Source organism: Sinocyclocheilus grahami, unplaced genomic scaffold, assembly GCF_001515645.1.
Source record: "Sinocyclocheilus grahami isolate Dianchi unplaced genomic scaffold, SAMN03320097.WGS_v1.1 scaffold486.1, whole genome shotgun sequence".
Classification (NCBI taxonomy): domain Eukaryota; kingdom Metazoa; phylum Chordata; class Actinopteri; order Cypriniformes; family Cyprinidae; genus Sinocyclocheilus; species Sinocyclocheilus grahami.
In genome coordinates this window covers 112,848-135,471 of record NW_015505665.1, presented here as the reverse complement: position 1 = coordinate 135,471, position 22,624 = coordinate 112,848, and the positions used below count along the sequence as shown (strand labels likewise).

Below are 22,624 nucleotides of genomic sequence, written 5' to 3'. Positions count from 1 at the left end.
CTTCCAGAGACTGCTTCTGTTTCCACCTCACTGATTTGGAAAACAGCAGCGATGAAGGCAGCAGGGCAATTAACAGATTTGCAAAGAAGTATTGTAAAGACAACCAATGAATGTCTTCTGGCTTATTATCTATAGTAGATTTGAATTAGTACTGAGGAATATAAAAGTTGCCATTTTGCACTTCAACAAACCCTCTCAGAACAAACTGCTGTGGCAAAAGGCTGGTAACAGGCTTTGACAATATGATGACCAATCCTGGTCATTTACAGAACATTTAAAAACATTTAATGAGGAATAGATGTTGTTATTGAAGACGATGAGTGGCATTTTCCAAATAAATAGCCGTTTGAATGGTCTTATATATAATAATAATACAAATTCGAAACAGAAAGAGGAGAACCCCGCTCCCCCTCTCATTACTAATGTTTGTAACCATAGAAACCTAGAGCCTATTCATACATAAATAAACTGGAGGACAACCAAATTGTAATGGATAGTTTTGTACTTGTGTATTTATTTATCCATATGTTTCCATTCACTGAGTAAACAATTATATGATTACTGCAGTGTATATTTGCCTTTGTGGGATCTTGGTAAACAGCTACACAGCTGCACACTCACACAACTGAACACACACACACAAAAACAGATTCACATGCATGCATTCTTGTCATACATATATGCAATATCCACTCTCTGCAAGCAAATATGCATCAACCATGGAAATGGAACTGTTTTCAAATTTGAAAATATGTTGTTGTTGTTTTTCACATAAAAAAGAGGAAACATTGTCAGCAAAAACAGTCTCTCAAAGCATCAAGGATATTCTTTGCTGCAGAACCGAAACGATCCATATGGATTTTTGTCTGTTGCTCTGAAGGCTGCCCTGAATTTAACCTTCATTCCTTACCTTAATGTTAACCTTTGAAATAAAAACAGCATAGGCTTGATCAAATCTGCCTCACTGACTTGTGCAGTAAGGGTGTAATATTGACTTGATTGATGATGCTAAACGGGATACAACAGGGATTACTTCATACTTTGATGACAAACCACACCAGCAATTTATTGCTGCGTTATTTTTTCCTGACAGAGAAGGGTAAGTATAGACTATGCTCACAGAAATTGACAGAGCATCATATTTAATACTGAGACAGGGAATTGTTTCTTGCTTTGCCTCACAGTTGATCACTGGGTTGTAACAGCTGTTGCCCTTAGGGAACAACAGACACATAAGAACACCACAAAAACAATATAATAGGAGTGATGACTGTTCACAAAAGTAATTTAGTCCCAGCTAACAAATGTTTTAAAATGTTCTCATTAAGTTATAAAAACATTATTTCTGAATGGTCTCTGAACATTCAAAAACATCTAGATTTTTAAATGCTTTAAACATTTATTTTCTTTGGTAATACAAATTTTAAGGGAACGTTATGATTTTGCAAGCATTATGGGAATATTAGAATCAAGTAGTAACATTTAAAAAAAACATCAACATAAAACAGAAAAAAAAGATCCATAAGCAATGTACAGTATAAATCATATTTTCGTGTTAAGAATGTTTTGAGAATGTTATTAGGTTGTAATAACTTTTTAAAAATTCAAAACTAAAAGATTTCAGAAACAAATGAATGAATCATGTACAAATAATGTTTTAGTTCTAACGTTTTGAGACATCATTAGTTTGTCTAAAATTTAAAAAAATGAGAAAAGAAGTCCAACTAAAACATTTGAGAAAAAAAAGTCCAAGAGCAATGTATAAATAAAGTTTTTCTGCTAACGTTTTGAGAACATTGTTAGTTTGTCTAAAATTTTAAAGAAATGTTAAATGAACATCCAAACTAAAATGTTTCAGAAAAATGTTTTTCATGAATGATGTATTATTGTTTTTGTGATAATGTTTTGTGAACATTGTTAAAGACCAGATAACTTTGAACAAGCATTATATTAATGTTACTGGAATAATGTTTGTTCATAACTTTGAGGAAACATTGCCAGGACTTTCAGAAATGTTCCCTGTTAGCTGGGGTAGAGATGAGAGTTATTGCAAATCCTTTTTTTCAATTACTGTGATTTTTTTCTCTCTCTCTCTCTCTCTCTCTCTCTCTCTCTCTCTCTCTCTCTCTCTCTGTGTGTGTGTTATAAGGCAAAATGTCCCCATGTCCCCGGCAATATCCAAAATCCTTGGGGACAGTTTTTGGTCCCTATGAAGAAACAAGCTTATAAATCATACATTTTATTGATTGATTGATTTTTTTTTGTTGTTGTTGTTGTTAAAATGCAGTTACTTTTAAGGTTAGGGTAAGGGGATAGAAACTATTCTTTGTTTTTATGTTCTGTGTTTTTTTTTTTTCTCTCTCTCTCTCTCTCTCTCTCTCTCTCTCTCTCTCTCTCTCTCTCTCTCTCTCTCTCTGTGTGTGTGTTATAAGGCAAAATGTCCCCTCAAAAACGGCAATATCCAAAATCCTTGGGGACAGTTTTTGGTCCCTATGAAGAAACAAGCTTATAAATCATACATTTTATTGATTGATTGATTTTTTTTTGTTGTTGTTGTTGTTAAAATGCAGTTACTTTTAAGGTTAGGGTAAGGGGATAGAAAATACAGTTTGGATAGTATAAAAATTATCATGTATATGGGATGTCCCCCTAAACATGGAAACATGTGTGTTTTTGTGTGTTTGTGTATAAGCATATTGTCTTTAAACATATTGTCTTTTTGCTGTCTTTTTGCATTTTGGAAGCATACACACCATCACTGCTCATTCCTAATTGGAAAAGTTGAGGTGACACAGTGAGGCTGTTGACAGTATAAATCATGCACATGTGGTACACTGCCTCGTGATTCATTGAATCCGGTATGAATCAACAGCAGCATCTCCGAACACATGTGCGCTGAGGTTATATAGTACAAAACCTTCAGACGGGCACATCTGACATGCTCCATCCTCTTAATATCACCAACCTTGTGGAGGAACAACAAAAGTCCTGAAAATCAAACCTTCAGACATTTTGATAAATGTTATGACACATTTCAATGTCAAGAATCAGACACAATTCACTATTTCTAAGATCTTAATTAATATACATCACAGTTCAAAAGTTTTTATTTATTTATTTTTTTGAAAGAAGTGTCTTGTGCATGTCTATCTATCTTACTGATTCCAAACTTTTGAATTGTAGTTTAATCTTAACAATAGCTTTGTTATATATTTACACACTATCAGGACTTGTATCATACATTGTTTATGGCTAAGTAGTTGCCAAATGTTATAAACTGTTTGAATTCTCCTGAGGCAAAATATGAAATGCCTGTCACATTCTTGCTTATTACAGATAAATACCTGGCCTTATACTTTTAAAAAGTCCCCCTATCCTTAGCCACAGAAATAAACGCCACAATCAAGATGATTTTTTATAAATTGGAAACCACACTTCATTAATAGTTCAACCTTGTTTTGAAGTCCACAATATGTCTTAAAACAACATTATACTTCACTTTTAGAGAATACCCACACATTGTAATTGATGCACTTCACTGAACAATAAGACCTAATTGCATTTATTAATTCTGACAGCATATTTCAGATGTCAGGCTCTAATTGAGACCGTCTCCTCCAGAATCCAAAATCAAAGACAAGACACACTATACAAGCTTTCCACTTGATTTCATGGGCCAGCAAACAGAACGAAAACAAATCATGCTTTAAACTTAATATTAATATTCCATAGCTCAGTAATAACCAAATAATCACTTCTTTAAAAAGAAATCAACTACGCATTCAAATTAATGTTATATTGAATTAAAGAGGTTATTGGAACACTAAGGTCTATTTGAACATTGTTCTAGATATGAAATATTCCAGAAGTCAAACTTGTATATTGAGTGTGTGTTTTCAATTATTTGTATCCCAAGTGCAAACAGTTCACTCTGCAAACAACAGGAGATTTGGGACATTATTAGAGAACTAGGTTGGTTTTTCAGGTCCTCTGACGCATTAATCCTCCCCATAGGACTCTTAACAGACAGGGGCCAATGAATTACAGTTAACTACAGCCAGATCAATCCATTTCTCTGCCTCTGGCTAGGTGATAATTGTGTCTTCACTGAAAGGTTACAGCACAGGTCAGCAGCTCACATGAACTATAATAGCCATGCAATTGGAAAGACTCAAGAGACTGTCTTCTCGGTTTTCTTTCTTTATCTCTTTTCCTGTAAATTAGTGTATCAGTTAAGCATCATTCCCCTGCACTTAGATTTTATTTTTTTGTCCTTCCGTTTAATAAGGATGCTGTGAAACTCAAGTAGCACAACATCCTGCTCCTTAAATCAGCTCAGATTGTAACGGTCATATGACCCTGAGCTATCTGAAGTTTGAACTTCATTAGTTCATTTATATAGTGCTTTTCTATCGTCAGTCCTATATCCAGTCTCAATGTGTTCTTTCAATAAAAGTGACTGTCATATAATGTTTTAACAGCTATATATCACCACCCGTCTCATATTTCTTCAAGGTGAGAGCTATTAATCTATGTTGCTATTAATGAAATGGAGAAGTTCTGTCTGTGTCCCCGCAGTTTACATGGAAGTAAGCTATAGTGCAAATCATAAAAATAACTGATGCTATGACATATGGAACATTAGTTATGCTATATCTCAGTTAATTTTGTTTTCTATTAACATTTATTCTGTATTACACTGTAAAAAATCTGTAAAATATGGGACAATGTACTGTATTAATATGAAGGATTTTTCTATATTTATTTTTTAAAGCTGTTTTACCAGTATTTTGAATTTTGCACTTCATTGCTTTTTAATCTATTTTGTCTTGGCAAAATCCAGTGTACAACAAACTGTAAAAAGGTGAGTGATTAACTTTACCTTTATTGTCCATAAGCATCTTTGTATATTGTGCCTTAAAGGGATACTCCACCCCAAAAATATTATTTATCTATTTTTGTCACCATTTACTCACCCTCATGTAGTTCTAAACCTGCATTTTTGATAAATGTCTCCCAAGGTTTTTTTTTTTTTTTATCAAAATGAGGGTGAGTAAATGCTGACAACATTTTTATTTTGGGTGAACTATCTCTTTAATATTTGGAAAAAGTAGCATATTTACAGCTAAATGGTGCATATTAGGCCAACTTCGAACAGCAGCAGAATACGGTTTTCAGCCCGGTATTTTGAGTCTTTAATATTGTTGCATTCACATATATTTTATTTATGGGGGTGATAACCACATTCTATAAACAAACTCATACTCACACATACAGTGTGAGAGTCCCACTCTGTGCTGCTCATATGTACCTTGCGGGTTTTCATGGGTGGTTTCAGTAACTTACAGAGCCACAGATATGAGTTTTGCAAGGTGTCATCTGAAGGTTTAGATCCAGTCACTGTCACTGCCACTGCTCCAGACAGTTTTGTGGTCTGTGCATGACTCAAATGCTCCACTCTTTTCTGAGGTATAATTAATATATGATGGATGAAATCACTCTTCAGTTGAACTTTTGTCATGTCAAATTTCAAATGTCAAAATTCTTTTTTTTGACCGAGCTGTTTTTGACATTGCCATCTTTAATAGTTACTTAAGTCAATGTTGCTACATTGCTAATACAGACAAAAAAACTAGTACCTTTTGAAGGGGTGCGATCCCAGTTACAGATTTTTTAACACATATTTACTGTTCAATGTGGTTTTCTAAAACTGCAACATACTTTCATTAAGTGCTTGATTGTTCTTTCATCTGGCAAATATTAATAATTCTGAACTCCTCAAACCCAACGTCCCCATTTCAAAGAAGAGACGTGTTTATCTCTGGCATGTACTATATTGTTTCACACCCAGGTGGCTTGTGTTGAGATTTAATTCCCTGTTGTAACATGCTTGCTTGGGCAAAGGCGCATGAGGGATCAAAATTTCCTGTCTTGGAAGATATGGATATTTCTCACACGCACACATAGTATTTCCCTACCCAGATATCCATACACTAAATAGATCAATCATTTGCATTTCCAATCTCTCATGCTAACATGGCCCCATTTATCATGTAAGACAACTTTATAGATGGGGTTTTCTTTCACACATTAATATTAATCAATAGCAAGTGAAATATGAAAAGGAAGAAATCAAATGCATGTAAATATGAAAATTTTCTGATCTGAGCAGACTAGTGCAACTTGAGAGTAAATATCACATGCAAATATAGTGTGAGGGTAAGCAAAAACAACCACTGCACTCAGGCTCAAAGACATGATTCTCATATTCAGCAGTTTTGGAGGGTGGTTGTGTTCCTTTAGCCCCTTCTATCGGAGTAAGCGCACACAGAACATGTATCTTATGGATATTTTGTGTGAAGGAAAAAAAAAGTCTATTGATGTAAAAATGATAATGCGTTCTGCTAACAGGAATAAAATACATTGTATGTTTTTAAATTATGCATTCATGAAAGCAAAATGTTAACATATCTTACATTTTTTTTTAATTTCTAAGGTCTGATTCAAAGCAGATACTGAAAGGCTACCCTCATCTTTGGTTCTTTTTTGAAGCTTTTAGAGAGTATTTATCAAGGGTGAAATAGCGAGTAAAACACATGGCAACCTTTGATCTCTTGGGCAAAGTTTTGAGCCTGGGAGAATTCAAATATATTTTGGTTATTTCTTAATATACTTATTAATTTAACTATTTGATTAATGTGCCTTTATCCATTACCTTTTAAAGGTAAAGTGTGTAATTTCTGAGCAGAAATTTTAAAACTCAAACCATTAGTTGAGCTACAGTTGCTGTTTGAGGCTGGTCAAGCGTTGCTTTGATAGCAACACAAAGCTACAGTTTTTGACATAATCAGCCTACAACTGTCTTATACTGTCCTGAAAAGGCAAAACACAGTTACTATGCCAACTCTGAAAGTGAGAAAATCGCCATGTCAATTCACAGTTTGAAGCTTTTAGAGAGTATTTATCAAGGGTGAAATAACGAGTAAAACACATGGCAACCTTTGATCTCTTGGGCAAAGTTTTGAGCCTGGGAGAATTCAAATATATTTTGGTTATTTCTTAATATACTTATTAATTTAACTATTTGATTAATGTGCCTTTATCCATTACCTTTTAAAGGTAAAGTGTGTAATTTCTGAGCAGAAATTTTAAAACTCAAACCATTAGTTGAGCTACAGTTGTTGTTTGAGGCTGGTCAAGCGTTGCTTTGATAGCAACACAAAGCTACAGTTTTTGACATAATCAGCCTACAACTGTCTTATACTGTCCTGAAAAGGCAAAACACAGTTACTATGCCAACTCTGAAAGTGAGAAAATCGCCATGTCAATTCACACTCCAGTTATTGTGTTGTACCTTTGCATGACTGTATAGTTGTTTATATATATTAAGCTGTTGTAGGAAAAAGTATTCTAATATTGAAAGAAAATATTAGCAGCAGCATTCTCAGAAAGTGAGAACTTCAACACCACAGCATGTGTCTCTAATGAAATTCCTGTAATACCAGATAAAAGTGTTACTGCTTTGTTTTGTTTTGTCATGTTTGTGGCCCCAGCCGGGGTGAGAAAATGCCAAGGAGGAGTCAGATGATATCCTCATGAGTCATGACACTGTGCAGCAAATCTGGTGCAGGTGTGGCTTATTGATCTCCCAAGAGAAATATAGTCCCTCCATTCTCTTTCTCTTCCACTGATATACGGCCACACTGACATTGTAAATGAGTCTCAGGGCCATCCATGGAGGTTTGGACAAAGGGCACCATTTGCGGCTGCTTGGTGTAAGAAAGAAGAGTTATCAAAACATGCTGAAAATCGTTTTATCCCTGAGCAACCTTCACTACATTGTTGATCATACACATTAGCAGAGAAAGGAAAGAAAAAGGGAAGAGAAGAGAAAAAGGAAGGAAGAAATAAAGAATGTTACAGGAAGCAGCTGCAGAAGGAGATCAGTGTAAACAGGCCAAGAAGATGATGTGCAGAGAAGCAATGATGCAATGTTTTTTTTTATTTTTTTCTTCAACACAGAGTAGATTGGGGATAACTTAGGCGAAGGTGTGTGGGTGGATGAATCCAGCGAGTCCAATAAAGAAACACATCGACTGGTGTTTCTCCAGGGGAGCTCCTATATCTCTGTGTAACTGAGGGGAATATTGCACAAGCCTCCTGTGTACACCACAGCTCCTTATGTGTGAGATTACAATATCATGGTGACACATTATGCTTATGTGTTTGTTTTGTCTTTTATCAGGGTAAGATTGGCATTATGCATGTGTTGATATGTAGGAAAAGCATGTAAATATTATTAGTTGTATATATTGTGCTTACTAACGAAGGCATTGCATGCAAAGATGCTAATGTGTTGGGTTTATAATTGTATCTTTAGTTAAACTAAAGCATGCAGTGGTGGCCCATCTTTTCAACATGGTGAATATAGAAATATTTATCTTATATTTCAGACAATGCAAAACAATTCATTAGGATTGACAAAATTGTTATTTCTTGAAAAGCAATGTGCAGGCATGAGCCATGAATATTGTATTTTTTTATGTATTTTTATTGTACCTTACCATAAATCAAACCCCGATCTTCATGCTAATGTTTTCTAAAGCAATGATTCACAATTTTTTTCCTCAGGACCGAAATTTTACAGTGCACATCTAGCGATGAAGTAGTGTAGATCTTATTTTCTTTAACCTTGTGTAGTTTTATTATTTTTGTATAGTTTTATTCTCAGTTTGGAAACAAACTATCAGGTGAGTGGTACTAAAAGGATTATGCTCATAGCATTTGAACATAACCACCAACTTTAAACCCCAAACCTAACCAAAAATGTTAACAAAAACAAAACATGAGATAAAAAAACACTTAGGTTGAAGCAGTCAAGCCATTCTACAAGTCTTTGAGCTTCTCAACACCACAAGTGCAATGTTGTACTAGGTGAGGTACTGAGCAAGTTTACTACATCAGAAAAGCCATACATATAGAGCTAGTGATGTGATATCAAAATGTATTATTTTATGAATCATGCACTATGGTTTTGTGATCATGGCATAGTATGCAATGAACATTGTGAAAATAAGTCTCTAGTAATAGATAATCTGCCCTGTAATCATAATTTGTGTGAGAAGGTATAAAAGTTGTTGGTGTTTCATTTTAGACAGAAACTGCAGTGAATTGTATGTAAATACATTTTTGAAGTTTTGACTAAAGTGTAGGCAAAAATTTAGGCAGAGGCATGTTTTTTTTCTAAAGAGTTTATATTACAGATGAATTTTCGGTAACACTTTATTTTGATGGTCCCTTTTGAATATTCTGTTGATAATAAATAATGTTGCACCTACATGTCTACTAACTCTTATTAAAGTATTAGTAGACTGTCTACTTAATGTCTGCTAACCCTTTATTGTGATGGTCTCCCAACAGACATTATACTGACTATAAGTATCTTTGCAAGTACATGTCAACTTATTGTAATCCTAATAGTCTACTAATACTCTACTAAGACCCTAATGAGAGTTAGTAGACAAGTAGGTACAATGTTACTTATAGTAACAGAATGTGTTAAAGGGACCATCAAAATAAAGTGAAACTGGATTTTTATCAAAATACAGTGGAGTTTGATTGGATGTATGGCATTGTGTGACATTACTGATGAAAAAAAATGGGTATTGTTTTCTCTTTATTTGTAAAACGTGATCAGTTTAATTTGCTATACTACACAATATGTAAATAATGGCATTTTATTATTTGAATTTAGCATTATTTTTTCCCCTGCTCCATCAGAACAGACATGAAACCCATTTTCGGGGTGCAACCCACCAGTTAAGAATCACAACATCAAACAATGCATTATTTTGTTATGGAAAAGAGCTATGCAATTGTCCTGCTTGTTAGCTAACAAATGTTACTCAAAATAATGGGCAGTGATTGTTTGCTACATAGCAATGTGGAAAAAAAAGGAATGGAAAAAAATCAGGAAACTCCTCAAAGTTTTTTTTTTACGTTAACAATATTTTTACATTAACAGTTTTATTAAAGCAAAGTATGAATCTGAATATGTCCAGCTATTCTTTTTAATAGTTAACTCTTAACTATTCTTGAATTTCTTGGATCATCAGTCATCAAAGCTCAGTAAATATTGGTCGCAGACACAGACATTTACTTTATATTTCACCAACTAAAATTTAGTAGGGGAACACAAATGTAAGTTTTCTTTCTTTCTTTTTTTGGCTAATTGACAGGTTATATTATTATTATTATTATTAGTAGTAGTAGTAGTAGTAGTAGTAGTAGTAGTATTAATATTATTATTATTACTACTATTAGTAGCAGTACTATTAGTAGTATTATTATCTCTTACTTTTAATTAGTATTCTATAATATTATTCCCTATATTATCCAAATTACAATTTTATGATTTATTTATATACTACAAACTCGTTTTTGTCATTTATATCACTGAATAAAGCAGAAAATATATGTTCTAAAGGCTACTTTAATATGTAAATTATAATTTATAATCTGGAGAAGACTTGGAAAAACACACATAAACCCTATATTGTCGCTATCGTGTGTTTATTGTCTTCACATTTCATCAGTCAAAATGTTTCAGATTTTTATTCAGCTTAGCTACAGCGACAGCCTTTGTCCATTGTAGTGATTTGCTGCACTTCATAAGTTATAAATATAAAAATTAGTTTTCCCATTAATGTCATTATATTGTTAATTCAGTCCCTGTCCCAAAATGGCACACTTCATGTGGACTTACAATGGCCACCTTGTGCGCATGTCCACTGAGTCCACAAGACCATATGGTGTCCCATTCATCATTTTAGCTTTCAGAAGGGTGCTCGCGAGCACCCCCTTTGTGGCCATGATGCACCCTCGTTGCGCACTTTTGCCGAGCCCGCACTGAGGCGAGCTCCGCAGCAGACTTCTGCCCGACAGCATAACGTCACGAAAGTGTGGACTCTGAGGAAGACAGCAAGGGTTTAGGGTGTGATTTGGGACAGGGCCTCAAACTGATTTGCAAACGCACACGAACACAAGAGGAGGGATTTATCGCATGAACCAATCACAGCCGAACATAACAGTCATATCCAACTATATCGCGATGGAGGCATTGCCCCCTCTCACGTGACTTTCGCCCATTCATTCTCAATTACCCCCCAGCAAACTCATGGCATGCTTTAGGGGATCTGTTAAAACTCAATGGGCTCAGTGGAGGCGAGAGAGATATGGAATCCCGTTGTAACTTTACCTGCTGGTCTCGCTGTTGGACAATGTTTCTTTAGAAAAATAAAAATTTATTTATTTTTACTACGAATTTTTTCTCATCAAATATTTTGAGGAGGAAACGCCCTTGATATACAGTGGGTACGGAAAGTATTCAGACCCCTTTAAATTTTTCACTCTTTGTTATATTGCAGCCATTTGCTAAAATCATAGGGCATCATTTGCCACTATGTGCTTGAAGAATGAGGACAAAGTAGAAAATCCCAGTTTCCAGTAGCTCTACAGTAAGCAGGAAAACCACATGGATTCCAGTCGTCTATGTTTCTTGGCTTGTTTAAATGGGGGATAATATAACCTCTGCTCCGTCTATTGGGGACACAAAGTAGAACAACATTTTCATTCAATGGTTCAGTGTCTGACAGCCAGCAAACTGGTATAAATGCATCACGGGACCAGAGGTCAGCAAAATCAAACAAATATGACTTTCAAGCACAGTTAAAATTGAAAGTGCAGATTCCTCTTAATTTAGGCCAAGTGCCTCAAAAACTTCTACAGAGTTCTTTGGCTTGATGCATCAGAGGAACAGATGAAGAACACAGCACAGTGGCAGAGCACAGTTATTATGGTCTCGCACATTTACGGAAAAATAAAAAAAAAACACCCTCACTCCAACATAATGGAGTCTTTGCCGGATCCGCTTTCCCAAGCCTGTGGAAACACTGATGCAAATGTATATTTTAAAGATCATGATTCGCAGACAGTTTTGAGCGTCTCCCCTTTGAAGCAGGAGCTTGGGGGCTTTTGGGAGTGTATTGCACTGCTGTGTCCTACTGCTGCTCAGGAAGACAAAAGTAATATTCTCTGGTGAATTAATGCAGTGTCTCTAATTCTGTCTTCCCTGCCTCTCCTCTCTTAGTGCTGTAGGGTTTGAAAGAGTGAATAGAGTAATGAACATGGAAAAAGACAAAAACAAAAACAAAACAAAAAAAACAGGCAGCTGAAGGATGGATTGAAGGCAAGAAAAAAAAAAAACATTGAAAAGACTATTCAAATCCCTTAGTTCTAGAAGAGGACTCCGAGGATTAAAACAAATCTCTCAAGTAATGCTTAAGAGGGTTCTTTAATGCATTCAGATATATTTTAAATGGACAACAATGAGCGTTCCACAGGTCAAGGTGGTATATACATTAGATATAAAAATATCAGTCATAATCCTACTGTATGTCATTTTTTCATATTTGACAGTATGCTGTATAGGCAATAGACACAGAAGAATCCAGCAATTTGCTATTATTCATAGAAACAAAGGAATTGTCGCGTTAAAGGAATATTCCATGTTTAATTGATACAAGTAAAGCTCCAACAACATTTGTATGCGTGTATTTATTTTTTTATTTAAAAAGGAGCAAAAATCAAGGTGAAGCACATGCAATAGAAATAAATGGGGAGCCAGTTTTTGAAAAGGTAGTTTATCATTTGTAAAAAAATCACTTACATTTAATTATTTTGTTAAAAGGGTGATTAAAATACATATTAAATTAGATACTACATGAATTGCATAAATTATTATTATTTTACAGTACTTTTAGGGTTTTAGAAGTTACATTGTCATGGCAATGAATAAGTAAAATGTATATCACTTTACATATCATTTTATTTAATTTTTACATCTTGTTTCTATGCTATTGAAACACTATTTTAACTTTTACAGGTATTACTGAGTATTTTAGCATTATTGTTTTTTTTTCAAAGAGGGACAAGTGCAAATCTGAATCCTGATGTTAAGTAATTAGTACACCTTTCTGCAAGTCAATAATCCATATTTCTGCATTCTTGCTTGAACGTATGGCACAGTTATTCTGTTTTGTATAGGGTTATCGCAGTAGAGCACTATAAATGTATTTAGCATTTACATGTCTTATTCATAGGTGAAACAAAGTATGTATAGAGGTGTCCCTGAAGGTATGAGCTATTATTCTTTATACATTACATTCAGGAAGAGCAATAAGCCTCTAAAGTACCCCTTGGAGGATTAGAAAAGGGTTTAGCAATTTTTGGATGCTGTTAAACAGCTGTGTCTGATGTGATGTGATGTGTATGAAGATGCTCCACTTTATTGTGTGTAATTAATTAAATGTCGAATCAAATCACCAGGGACTGGCAGTTAATTGTGCAGGCCATGTTGGATAAGTAGTCACACCAAACTCCATCCACAACTGAACCAGTCAGCATCAAGATGTAATGTGGTGTTTTGTTTCATGTTCATGTTTTCCATGTCTTTTATTTTGTAATTGTTTCATGCTGTCGGTGTCATGCTTCCTTTGCCCTCATGTATCTCTGCCTTGTGTATGTGTCATGTTCTGATTGGTAGTCCTAGTCATGTGTCTTGTTTCCCATTGGTTTGTTCATGTCATGTGACCCTCCTTGTCTGCTATAAGTAGCCATCATGTTCCCATTGTGCCTTGTCGTGTATTGAATGTATTTAACCTGCTGTTGGTGAGTCTAGTCTGTTTATGTCAAGTCTGCTCATGCCATGCCATGTCAAGTCAAGTCAAGTCAAGTCTGTGTTTCTTGTTTGGATATCACCTGTAAATAAACTGCACTTGGGTTCTCACTTACGCTCGCCTTCAGTGGATGATTTGTTACACAAGATTTAGCTCCTTTTAGACTAATGAAGGGTATAATGTGGTGTGGTGAATTGACAGCTTGGGTTTGCTTTAAATTGTTTTATATTTTAATGTGGGATTAAAGTACACCACGGTCTTTCAACGACTCAGGTATTCAAAGAGATACTCCACAAATTTGCATGTCTGTTAAATTAATGGAATTACTAAGTGCAATAAGTACTTATCCCTTAAAATAGAGATTACTACCAGAATAGCATAAAGATTTGTATAGGGAGAATGGAGTGTGTTGTAGCACCATAATCTTTTCTGTTTTTCTGTTGGTTGAGAGGACACGAGGGTTGTAACACTTTCCAGTGTATTTTTACTGGACCCACAAAGACTGCACAAATTGGGATTTTGTATTGACTTTATGACAGTGGCTAACAAACTCACACAAACACACACACAATTGGGCCAGCAGTTTATTTTTCCCCACCGCTAACATAAAAAAAAAATTAGCAATGTATTTTTACTGTATATGTACAATATTTTTCATTAAAGGGGTAGTTTATCCAAAAAAATACAATGAAATCTATTGTCATTTACTATTACCCTCATGTCTTTACAAACCTGTATGACTTACTTTATTCTGTTATGTGGAATACACACACACACACACACACACGCAGGGAATCGTATATTGGGAACCAAACAGTTTTAGTTACCATTGACATTTTTATTGACCAGTGACCAACAAACAGACATAAATAAAATAAAATATAATAAATAAAAAAAATTCTCAAAACACAAATCTGTTGTCATTTACTATTACCCTCATGTCTTTACAAACCTGTATGACTTACTTTATTCTGTTATGTGGAATACACACACACACACACACACACACGCAGGGAATCGTATATTGGGAACCAAACAGTTTTAGTTACCATTGACATTTTTATTGACCAGTGACCAACAAACAGACATAAATAAAATAAAATATAATAAATAAAAAAAATTCTCAAAACACATCTGTTATGTTTCAAGTCATACTTTCATACTGGTTTGGGACGGCATGAGTGTGAGCAAATGATGACCTTTGTTTTTTGGTGTTTTTTACAAAAACAAACACACAAAGCAAAAAACCCTATTTAAACCTGTTATTACTTTGTTCCATAAACTGGACAAAAACATTATTCTTGAGCTCTGCTTTCATGTTTTGAGTTGTTAGCCTCTATATACATTTGCAATTATATTTTCTATTTTAAAGACATAGGCCTATTTGTTTACCAGTTTTACTTTGATATGTTTAAAATTAAGTGATTGTGGGTTTGGATTATAGTGGTTAAAAGGGATGGCACAATGGCATTGAATGAATGCATACAATTAAAATGTTTCAACTGTTGCAACACAACTCACCCAGAAGGTGGGTTAACACAAGTACTCGTACTTAATTCGTAGCAGATGAACATGCCAAAGTTTTAGATAAATTGACTGAAACAACATACAGAACTACCACATTTTGCTATACGTTTGATTGCATCATATAATAATTGCTGTTTTCCGTACATTTCTGCCATATGTACGTTGACAGTCACCACCGATAAGCTACCACTAAATATTGTAGAAATTAATTTGCTGTAAAGTTGCTTTGCAATGATTTGTATCGTGAAAAGCGCTGTACGAATAATCTTAAATTGAATTGAATAAATAGCCCACGTTAAGCACAAATTGTTACAGCCATCCCCGGTCTCCCCTACAGGGGCATCCCACTATCTCACCTACAGAGAGTGAAGAGAGAGTGTGTGATAAATTTGTGGTCGGAAGGGAGGTCAGAACAGTTAAGCCGCTGTACCTGTTCTACATCAGAGCAAAAAGAGCGTCTTTCCTGGGGCGAAGTACACTCCCACCCTTTTGGGTTTCGCCGTTCGTTCTGTGTATTGGAGGCTCCAGGGCTGCTGGGGAGGAGCGAGGCTCGTCTTTATCAGTAAGACAGCGCCGCTGCTCGAGCTCTACACTGACCGTCTGCCGCGCGCAATCACCGCTTGATCGGAACCCGCGCGGAGTCTCTCCGTTATCTCGCCGTGCTCCACTGCAGCAGAAGGGCAAGAGGAACTCCTGATAGGATCACTCATCTTCGCTGACCCTTCCTGGGAGAAAAACACGGACTTAACTGACACCTGTCCTGGGAAATACTTAGTCGAAGACCTTTGCGTGTAGCTCAGTGGAAGACAGAAGTTTTAGCCGTCTGTACCGTTGAACGTTTGTAATCTTGGAACTCGTGGCTGCTGTTCGGTGATGATGGGACCGTGGCTCGTCTCCATCGCCCTCTGCGTACACCTCGCTGTCCCGCATCTCGTCAAAGGTGAGTGGCAGAGCGCAGAATCTCTGTTTTTGTGAATGATGCTGTTTAACTTTCTATTCCAGCAGGTCAGGGAGGCAAAATAAAAACGGTTATAATTCGGCACGTCACAGAATTACCCTAAAAGACTCGTTTACAACAAAATGTTTGTTGTGCGTCTCAACATGTCCTGAAATTAACCTCAGAACGCATGATTACTTTTCAGCAACTATATTTAAGCACAAGTCAGTTGCGGATATTTGAAATGCCATTTATTATAGCTCATGCTGTTTTTATTGGTCAAGAAGGTAGTAAGGGAGACATTATTTACACGCTATCCCACTGGCAGGCTGCTACGGCTTTTCTAAACATACTCCCACGATCTTTACATCTATGGCAAGCTATTTTAACATTTAAACGGACAAGTATCTGTTTTATTGTACTATTTCTTTTTATTAATTTTCTAGTTATCCAGTAGTGACTAGTATCTACCTATTTCATGTTCACAAACTATTACTAGTACATATAGCCTGTTAACAGTGGCTAGTAATACTAGTCATTATGCTTATTTATTAGTCTACATATTTTTATTATTAGTAGTAGTAGTATTATTGTTATTATTATTATTTCATTTTATTTATAGGCGCCTTTCATGACACTCAGGGACACCTTACATTGAATCTATCAACCTTAACCCTTTGAGCGGTACGGTCCCACATATGGGATTTTTATTTCCGTGCCCCTGGGAGTACGGTCCCACATATGGGATTTTTATTTCCGTGCCCCTGGGAGTACGGTCCCACATATGGGATTTTTATTTCCGTGTCCCTGGGAGTACGGTCCCACATATGGGATTTAGAACATTCGGTGATGTCACATAACTGCCAAAATCAAACTGTGCTTTCGCGCTTTAGCTGGCGCTGAGCCAGAGAGAGACGTGCACTGCTTTTGTCATATTATCACAACGATGCAGTGTTCTTTACCACATAATGCACATTTTAGGTTTCAGACATTTAAATACACATAAGTACTAGTAAAACAATACATTTAGAGTTTGACAAATACACACATATGTCTATGGAAGCAACAATAACAATCCATTCAAATTCAATTTGCCGATGTGTTTTATTCATATCAGAAACACATAGTGTAAGTAACTATAAAGTTCACTCTATTCTTCTCCCAGTTCACCGGCCACTTATTACTTGTATTTCGGGAGAAATTAATGAATTCACGTGCTGTAAATCCAACTGACAGGACTCTGAACTGCAGCGCGAACAAACATGGTGGTGCCCATCTTATAATACAGATCACGATCAAGATCATAAAGAAAGGTTTTTAAATGACAAACACACTCATTTACACATATCTGTGAATCGGAATATCAGATTGTTCATGACATGGTATGCAAGTTTGTGAATATTTTAAATAAAAAAGGAAAAACAAAATAAAAGCGATCCATCTGTCATACAGTGTTATTGTGGCCGCGGTGTGTCACGTGACAAGCCTGATGCGTCGCCATGGAAACAGTAAGGGGAAACGTTCTAAAATAACGGTCGCCTTAAAAAAACTCACTCTGGGGGGACTGCTAGAATATTTTAAACTCACCACTGAAAAGGTTAAACAACAATAATTATTACAGCCTAAACAAACCTAAAACAAGCATACAAGCAATCACATAAAAGCCTGCCTAAAAAGATGGGTCTTAAGGCAAGATTTAAAAACAATAAGAGTTTCGCTATTTCGCACATACTGTGGTAATGAGTTCCATAGATAAAGAGCTACATGACTTAAGGCTCGAGACCCCATAGAAGTTGTGCAAATTTCGAGGGAGAACAAGAGTGAGTACAGAAGATGATCTTCTGTAAAAGACTACTTCTTCTGTGCTTCTGTGGAAGTGGAAAGATTAGAAATTAGAGGTTGGTCAGAACAAATATATAAAATAAAAGCACAATAACCTATATTTGATGCAGCAATTTGCTGTTGAATATTTAAAATTTTCCTATGAAAAAATTGGCATAAAAGCTTCACAAAGATCAACAGAATACAAATGATAAAGAAAAGAATGCGGTGGCTTTTACACATTTTTTCTACCACAAAAAAAAAGTTATTGTGTTATCTTCAACAGAACTAATTAAACTGGCATACTAATCTGTTTAAGCTGTAAAAATAGCTACCTTATATCTGCATATGCTCAGAGTACAGTTCTTTATTTATCACAGGTCCAGTCCTGACATACAAACGCTCAAGACAACGGCCCTTGACTTTTAACTGCCGTAGCTCTGGAGTGAACCACGGAGCAGAATTAACAAAGGAAACGGCCCTTGTTTTCAATGGCACGTGAACATTCAGAATCTATTTGATTCCAGGGTTGTAATGAAAAACCAGTTCATCTGGAGTTGAAAAATGGCCATTGCTAGAAAGGGTGCGAAGACCTTCCACAAAAAACTGAGGCATCAATATTCTTTATGTTCCGAAATGTAATGAAACGACAGTACTTCATTTATTCAATCAATCAATCAATCAATCAATCAATCAATCAATCATGCTTGTTACTGTAATACAGAAAGTATAATTACTGTATTATTATAGTTACCACTAAAAACTGAAAAAGGATACTAGTCAATAATGGATTGCTTAAAAGTAATAAGAAAAAGCTGTGCTAATAAAATAAAAAATCATACTAGTTTTAAGTAATCAATTTTAAAATAGCTTGCCACATTACATTAGTATTTTGAGAAATAGGAGGAGACTGATCAGTTGTCATGCTGGATGGACTTGGGATCCATTTACCGGAGCTCAGTAGATGTTTCTCCTTGTTCTTATCGATCCCCAATCACTGCCGATGATTTATTCTATAGTAGACGTGCGAGTGATGCACATCCGTTCGGATTCAAATGTGCTGTCATTGTGAGAGTGGACAGGTTTCCTGTCTAATTCTTTCATAAGGAGATTCACATCAATTGGATTTTTATCTTCAGCATTGTTTGTAGATCAGCCACTAGAGCTGGATAATGTCTTAAAGATAATGTTCAATGCTATCATGGTCCATGGCACATGTGAAAAAATTTGTGTTTTGACATAAAATTTGGCGTACTGTGACATATGTGTTTAACATGCACTATTTATCATACCATAACTTATTTGGATATGTATCATAACATAACTTAATTGGCACACAATTTTTAGACTCTTCAGAGGTGATTTTGAACATCCAGATCAACATTTTGACTCTCTTGCAGTAAAACACACAAGTCTTATAATGTATTTGGCATAAATGTAGAAATCGCTTGTTGACATACAATAAGAATATATGCCTATAAAACTATTGTGGATAAAAAATATCAGATGATTTGTAAGAATTTGATGAGAAATGTGAGTTCATATCGAAACTCTGACATTTGATTGCAGACTTTGGTTTCTTGGCAAATCTGAGCACAGTTTGAGACAATGAGATCACTTCTAAAACCCTAGAGGAAGTTGGAGATTACTGGGGTTGTTTCCTTCTTGAGAAAAACCTGAGAAGAAAAAATGTGCAAAAATATTTATTTAATATTTATAAATATTCTCATTGCTGTTGAGGAGAAACAGTTCTTATGTGTGTTTTTTGCTCCCCGAGGAGATAACTCTGTTTTCTGAAAGTGTCTCCTTGAGGCTGCAAGAGCACTGAAGTATATAGCAATGATGGAGCATCATTTAAGTGTTCCTCAAAGGCAGACATCATCGCTTTCTAAGTTTGGATGCTGCTCAGAAGAATGAAGTATAGATGCATCAGTCCAAATTTTCTTCAGCTGACAGTTATGTTCCTGGATATGAGAGCAAGCCAAAATAATATGGTGAAATAATATTTGAGCAAAGGTTGTGGGCTTGTACCCTTGTTTGTAGCTTCCCAGTCTTCTCAGCTTCACAGGTCTGTGATTTAAAGTGTGCTTCCAGTCTAGCTGTACTAGGAGCTATAATTGTAACTGAGCATGGTCTCTGAGCCTCCTGGTGTCAACTGTGCTTCTGCAGCTTGGAGCTGCAGCCTCCTCCTTGAATAATGGATTCTTAGCTACAATACCTCAGGGTGCACTTGTTCCTTGGCTTGGTAAGAAAGTGAAATCATCAGTGGCAGTTCTTCTATTAATCACAGCACATTCAGACGTCACACATTGACATGCTTCAAGGTATGATTTGGTGGCATGCCATGCTTTTAGTCATGTTTCCTTTGTTTCTTACACATAAATTAGGAACTTCATAGAGTTTGTTTTCTGTTAGAGTTCAAATTAACTACACTCTTAAAAATAAAGGTGCTTCACGATGCCATAGAAGAACCTTTTTGTCTAAATGGTTCCATAAAGAACCTTTAACATCTGAAGAACTTTTTTGTTTGATAAAACGTTCTTTGTGGCGAAAGAAGGTTCTTCAGATTACAAAAAGGTAAGAAAGAGATGGTTCTTTAAAGAACCTTTTACTAAGTGGTTCTTTGTGGAACTAAAAATGGTTGAAGAACTTTTGAAGCACCTTTATTTTTAAGAGTGTAATACAGGTGCATCTCAATAAATTAGAATGTCGTGGAAAAGTTCATTTATTTCAGTAATTCAACTCAAATTGTGAAAACTCATGTATTAAATAAATTAAACCTTTTCCACGACATTCAAATTTATTGAGATGCACCTGTATGGTAAAGTAAAAGGATAGTACACTCAGGAAATTACAATTTTGTCAACATTTACCTACCTTCATATCGTTCCAAACCTGTATGACTTTTTTCTTCAGTGGAACATAAAATAAGACATTTTGAAGAATGTTGGTAACCAAACAAATATACAAAAATACAATGGAAGTCAATGGGAAACAAAAATATTTGGTTACCAACATTCTTCAAAATATCTTCTTTTGTGTTTGCAGAAAAAAGAGGGAAAATGCAAACAGGTTTGGAACGACATGAGAGTGAGTAAATGACAGATTTTATTTATTTATTTTTTATTTTGCAAACTAACCCTTTAATATAAAGGTGGAGTGTTTTTTTTTTAAGTTAAAATATTTACTATCACAGTTTAATGTAGGTTAACATCCAGTGGTGGAACATTTGCAGTACAACGTTTATGGAAGCGTATGTAATTTGTGGACCAACATTTATGGAAGCCTATGAAATATCATGAAGTGATATGTCATATTTCTCCCATTGTGTATGAGACTGTGGAAGATTTTAAGGGCTGCTTTCATTGATGCATGCAACTGTTGGGGGGCAATTACAAGCAATCCTCCTATTCTCAATGTCACTGGACACAGCTGCTGGCTTGAGCAAATCGATGCTCCTTAAACATCCCTCGCATGTAAAGGCTCGCTGTGCATCTTCTCATGCCATTTTGTAACATATCAGAATGATGTGTATATGATAGAAAGGCATTTTGTTTGTTAGGCTACCGACTGTCTGTTCTGTCTGTATGTATATTCTATGGTGGTGTTGTTTTTTGTGTGTAGACACCTTAACACTTGGGGTCCTTGGATTGAAATCCTTTTTTTTTTTTTTTGACAGATGTTGCTCAACTACTGTATGGAATCCTGTTTTGGCTAAAACGTATACTAGTGAGAAAAAAAAGGAAGTCACATTGTGATAGATAAATACACATTTTGAGAGATAAAGTTACAGTTGTAAGATGTAAAGTTATAATTATGAGAAATAAATTGGCAATTATGAGAACTAAATTTGCAGTCCCAAGAAATAAAGTAGCATTTGTGAAATATAAAGTCACTTTTTTTAAGATATAAAGTCACAATTACAGTAAATAATCACAGTTATGGGAAGCAAATGTAATGTGAAATAAAGTTGCACTTGTGAGATATAACTATGAGAAGTTTGCAATTGAAAGAAATAAATTTGCAATCAATTTGCAAATGAGGACTGAAGTTACAGGAAACAAAATACAATTACAGGAAGAAAAAAAAACAATTATGTGAAATAAAGCTGCAATTGTTAGATATAGAGTAACAATCATGAGAAATTAAGAAAATCACTTTGTGAGAAATTAAGTGAAAGTTGTGAGAGTTATATTCACAGTTACAGGAAATAGGCTTATCACAGTTATGGGAAACAAACACAATTATGCGAAATAAAGTTGCAATTGTGAGATATAAAATAAGAATCGTGAAAAAATAAATTTACAGTTGCCAGTCTAATGTTTCAGTTCCAGGAGTTGCATTTGTGAGATATAAAGTCTTTTTGAGACATAAAATCACAATCAAGGATAATAATTTCAATGATGTGAAATAAAGTTGCTGCTGTGAGATGTAAATTAGCAATTATGACAAATTTGAGTCACATTTCTAAGAAAACATTGTGAGAAATGAAGTGACAATTGTGAGAAATAAAGTCTCAATTTTGAGATATAATGTCACATTTTTACTTTAAGGTGGAAATGGTCTTCCATACCTCATTATAGAGTATAGGTGATGTTTACTG

The 22,624-nt window shown here is 35.2% G+C and overlaps 1 protein-coding gene across 1 annotated transcript in view; it reads left to right on the top strand.

The window, feature by feature from the left end:
- Nucleotides 1-15,669: 15,669 nt before the first annotated feature.
- The window catches only part of LOC107553914 (EGF-like repeat and discoidin I-like domain-containing protein 3), a gene marked incomplete at its 3' end in the record, with an annotated part of 111,685 nt that continues 104,730 nt past the window's right edge, over nt 15,670-22,624 (top strand). Inside the window, exon 1 of the mRNA XM_016236262.1 lies at nt 15,670-16,203. Within this exon, the coding sequence (XP_016091748.1) occupies nt 16,137-16,203 (67 nt within the window). The remainder of the gene's footprint in view (nt 16,204-22,624) is intronic.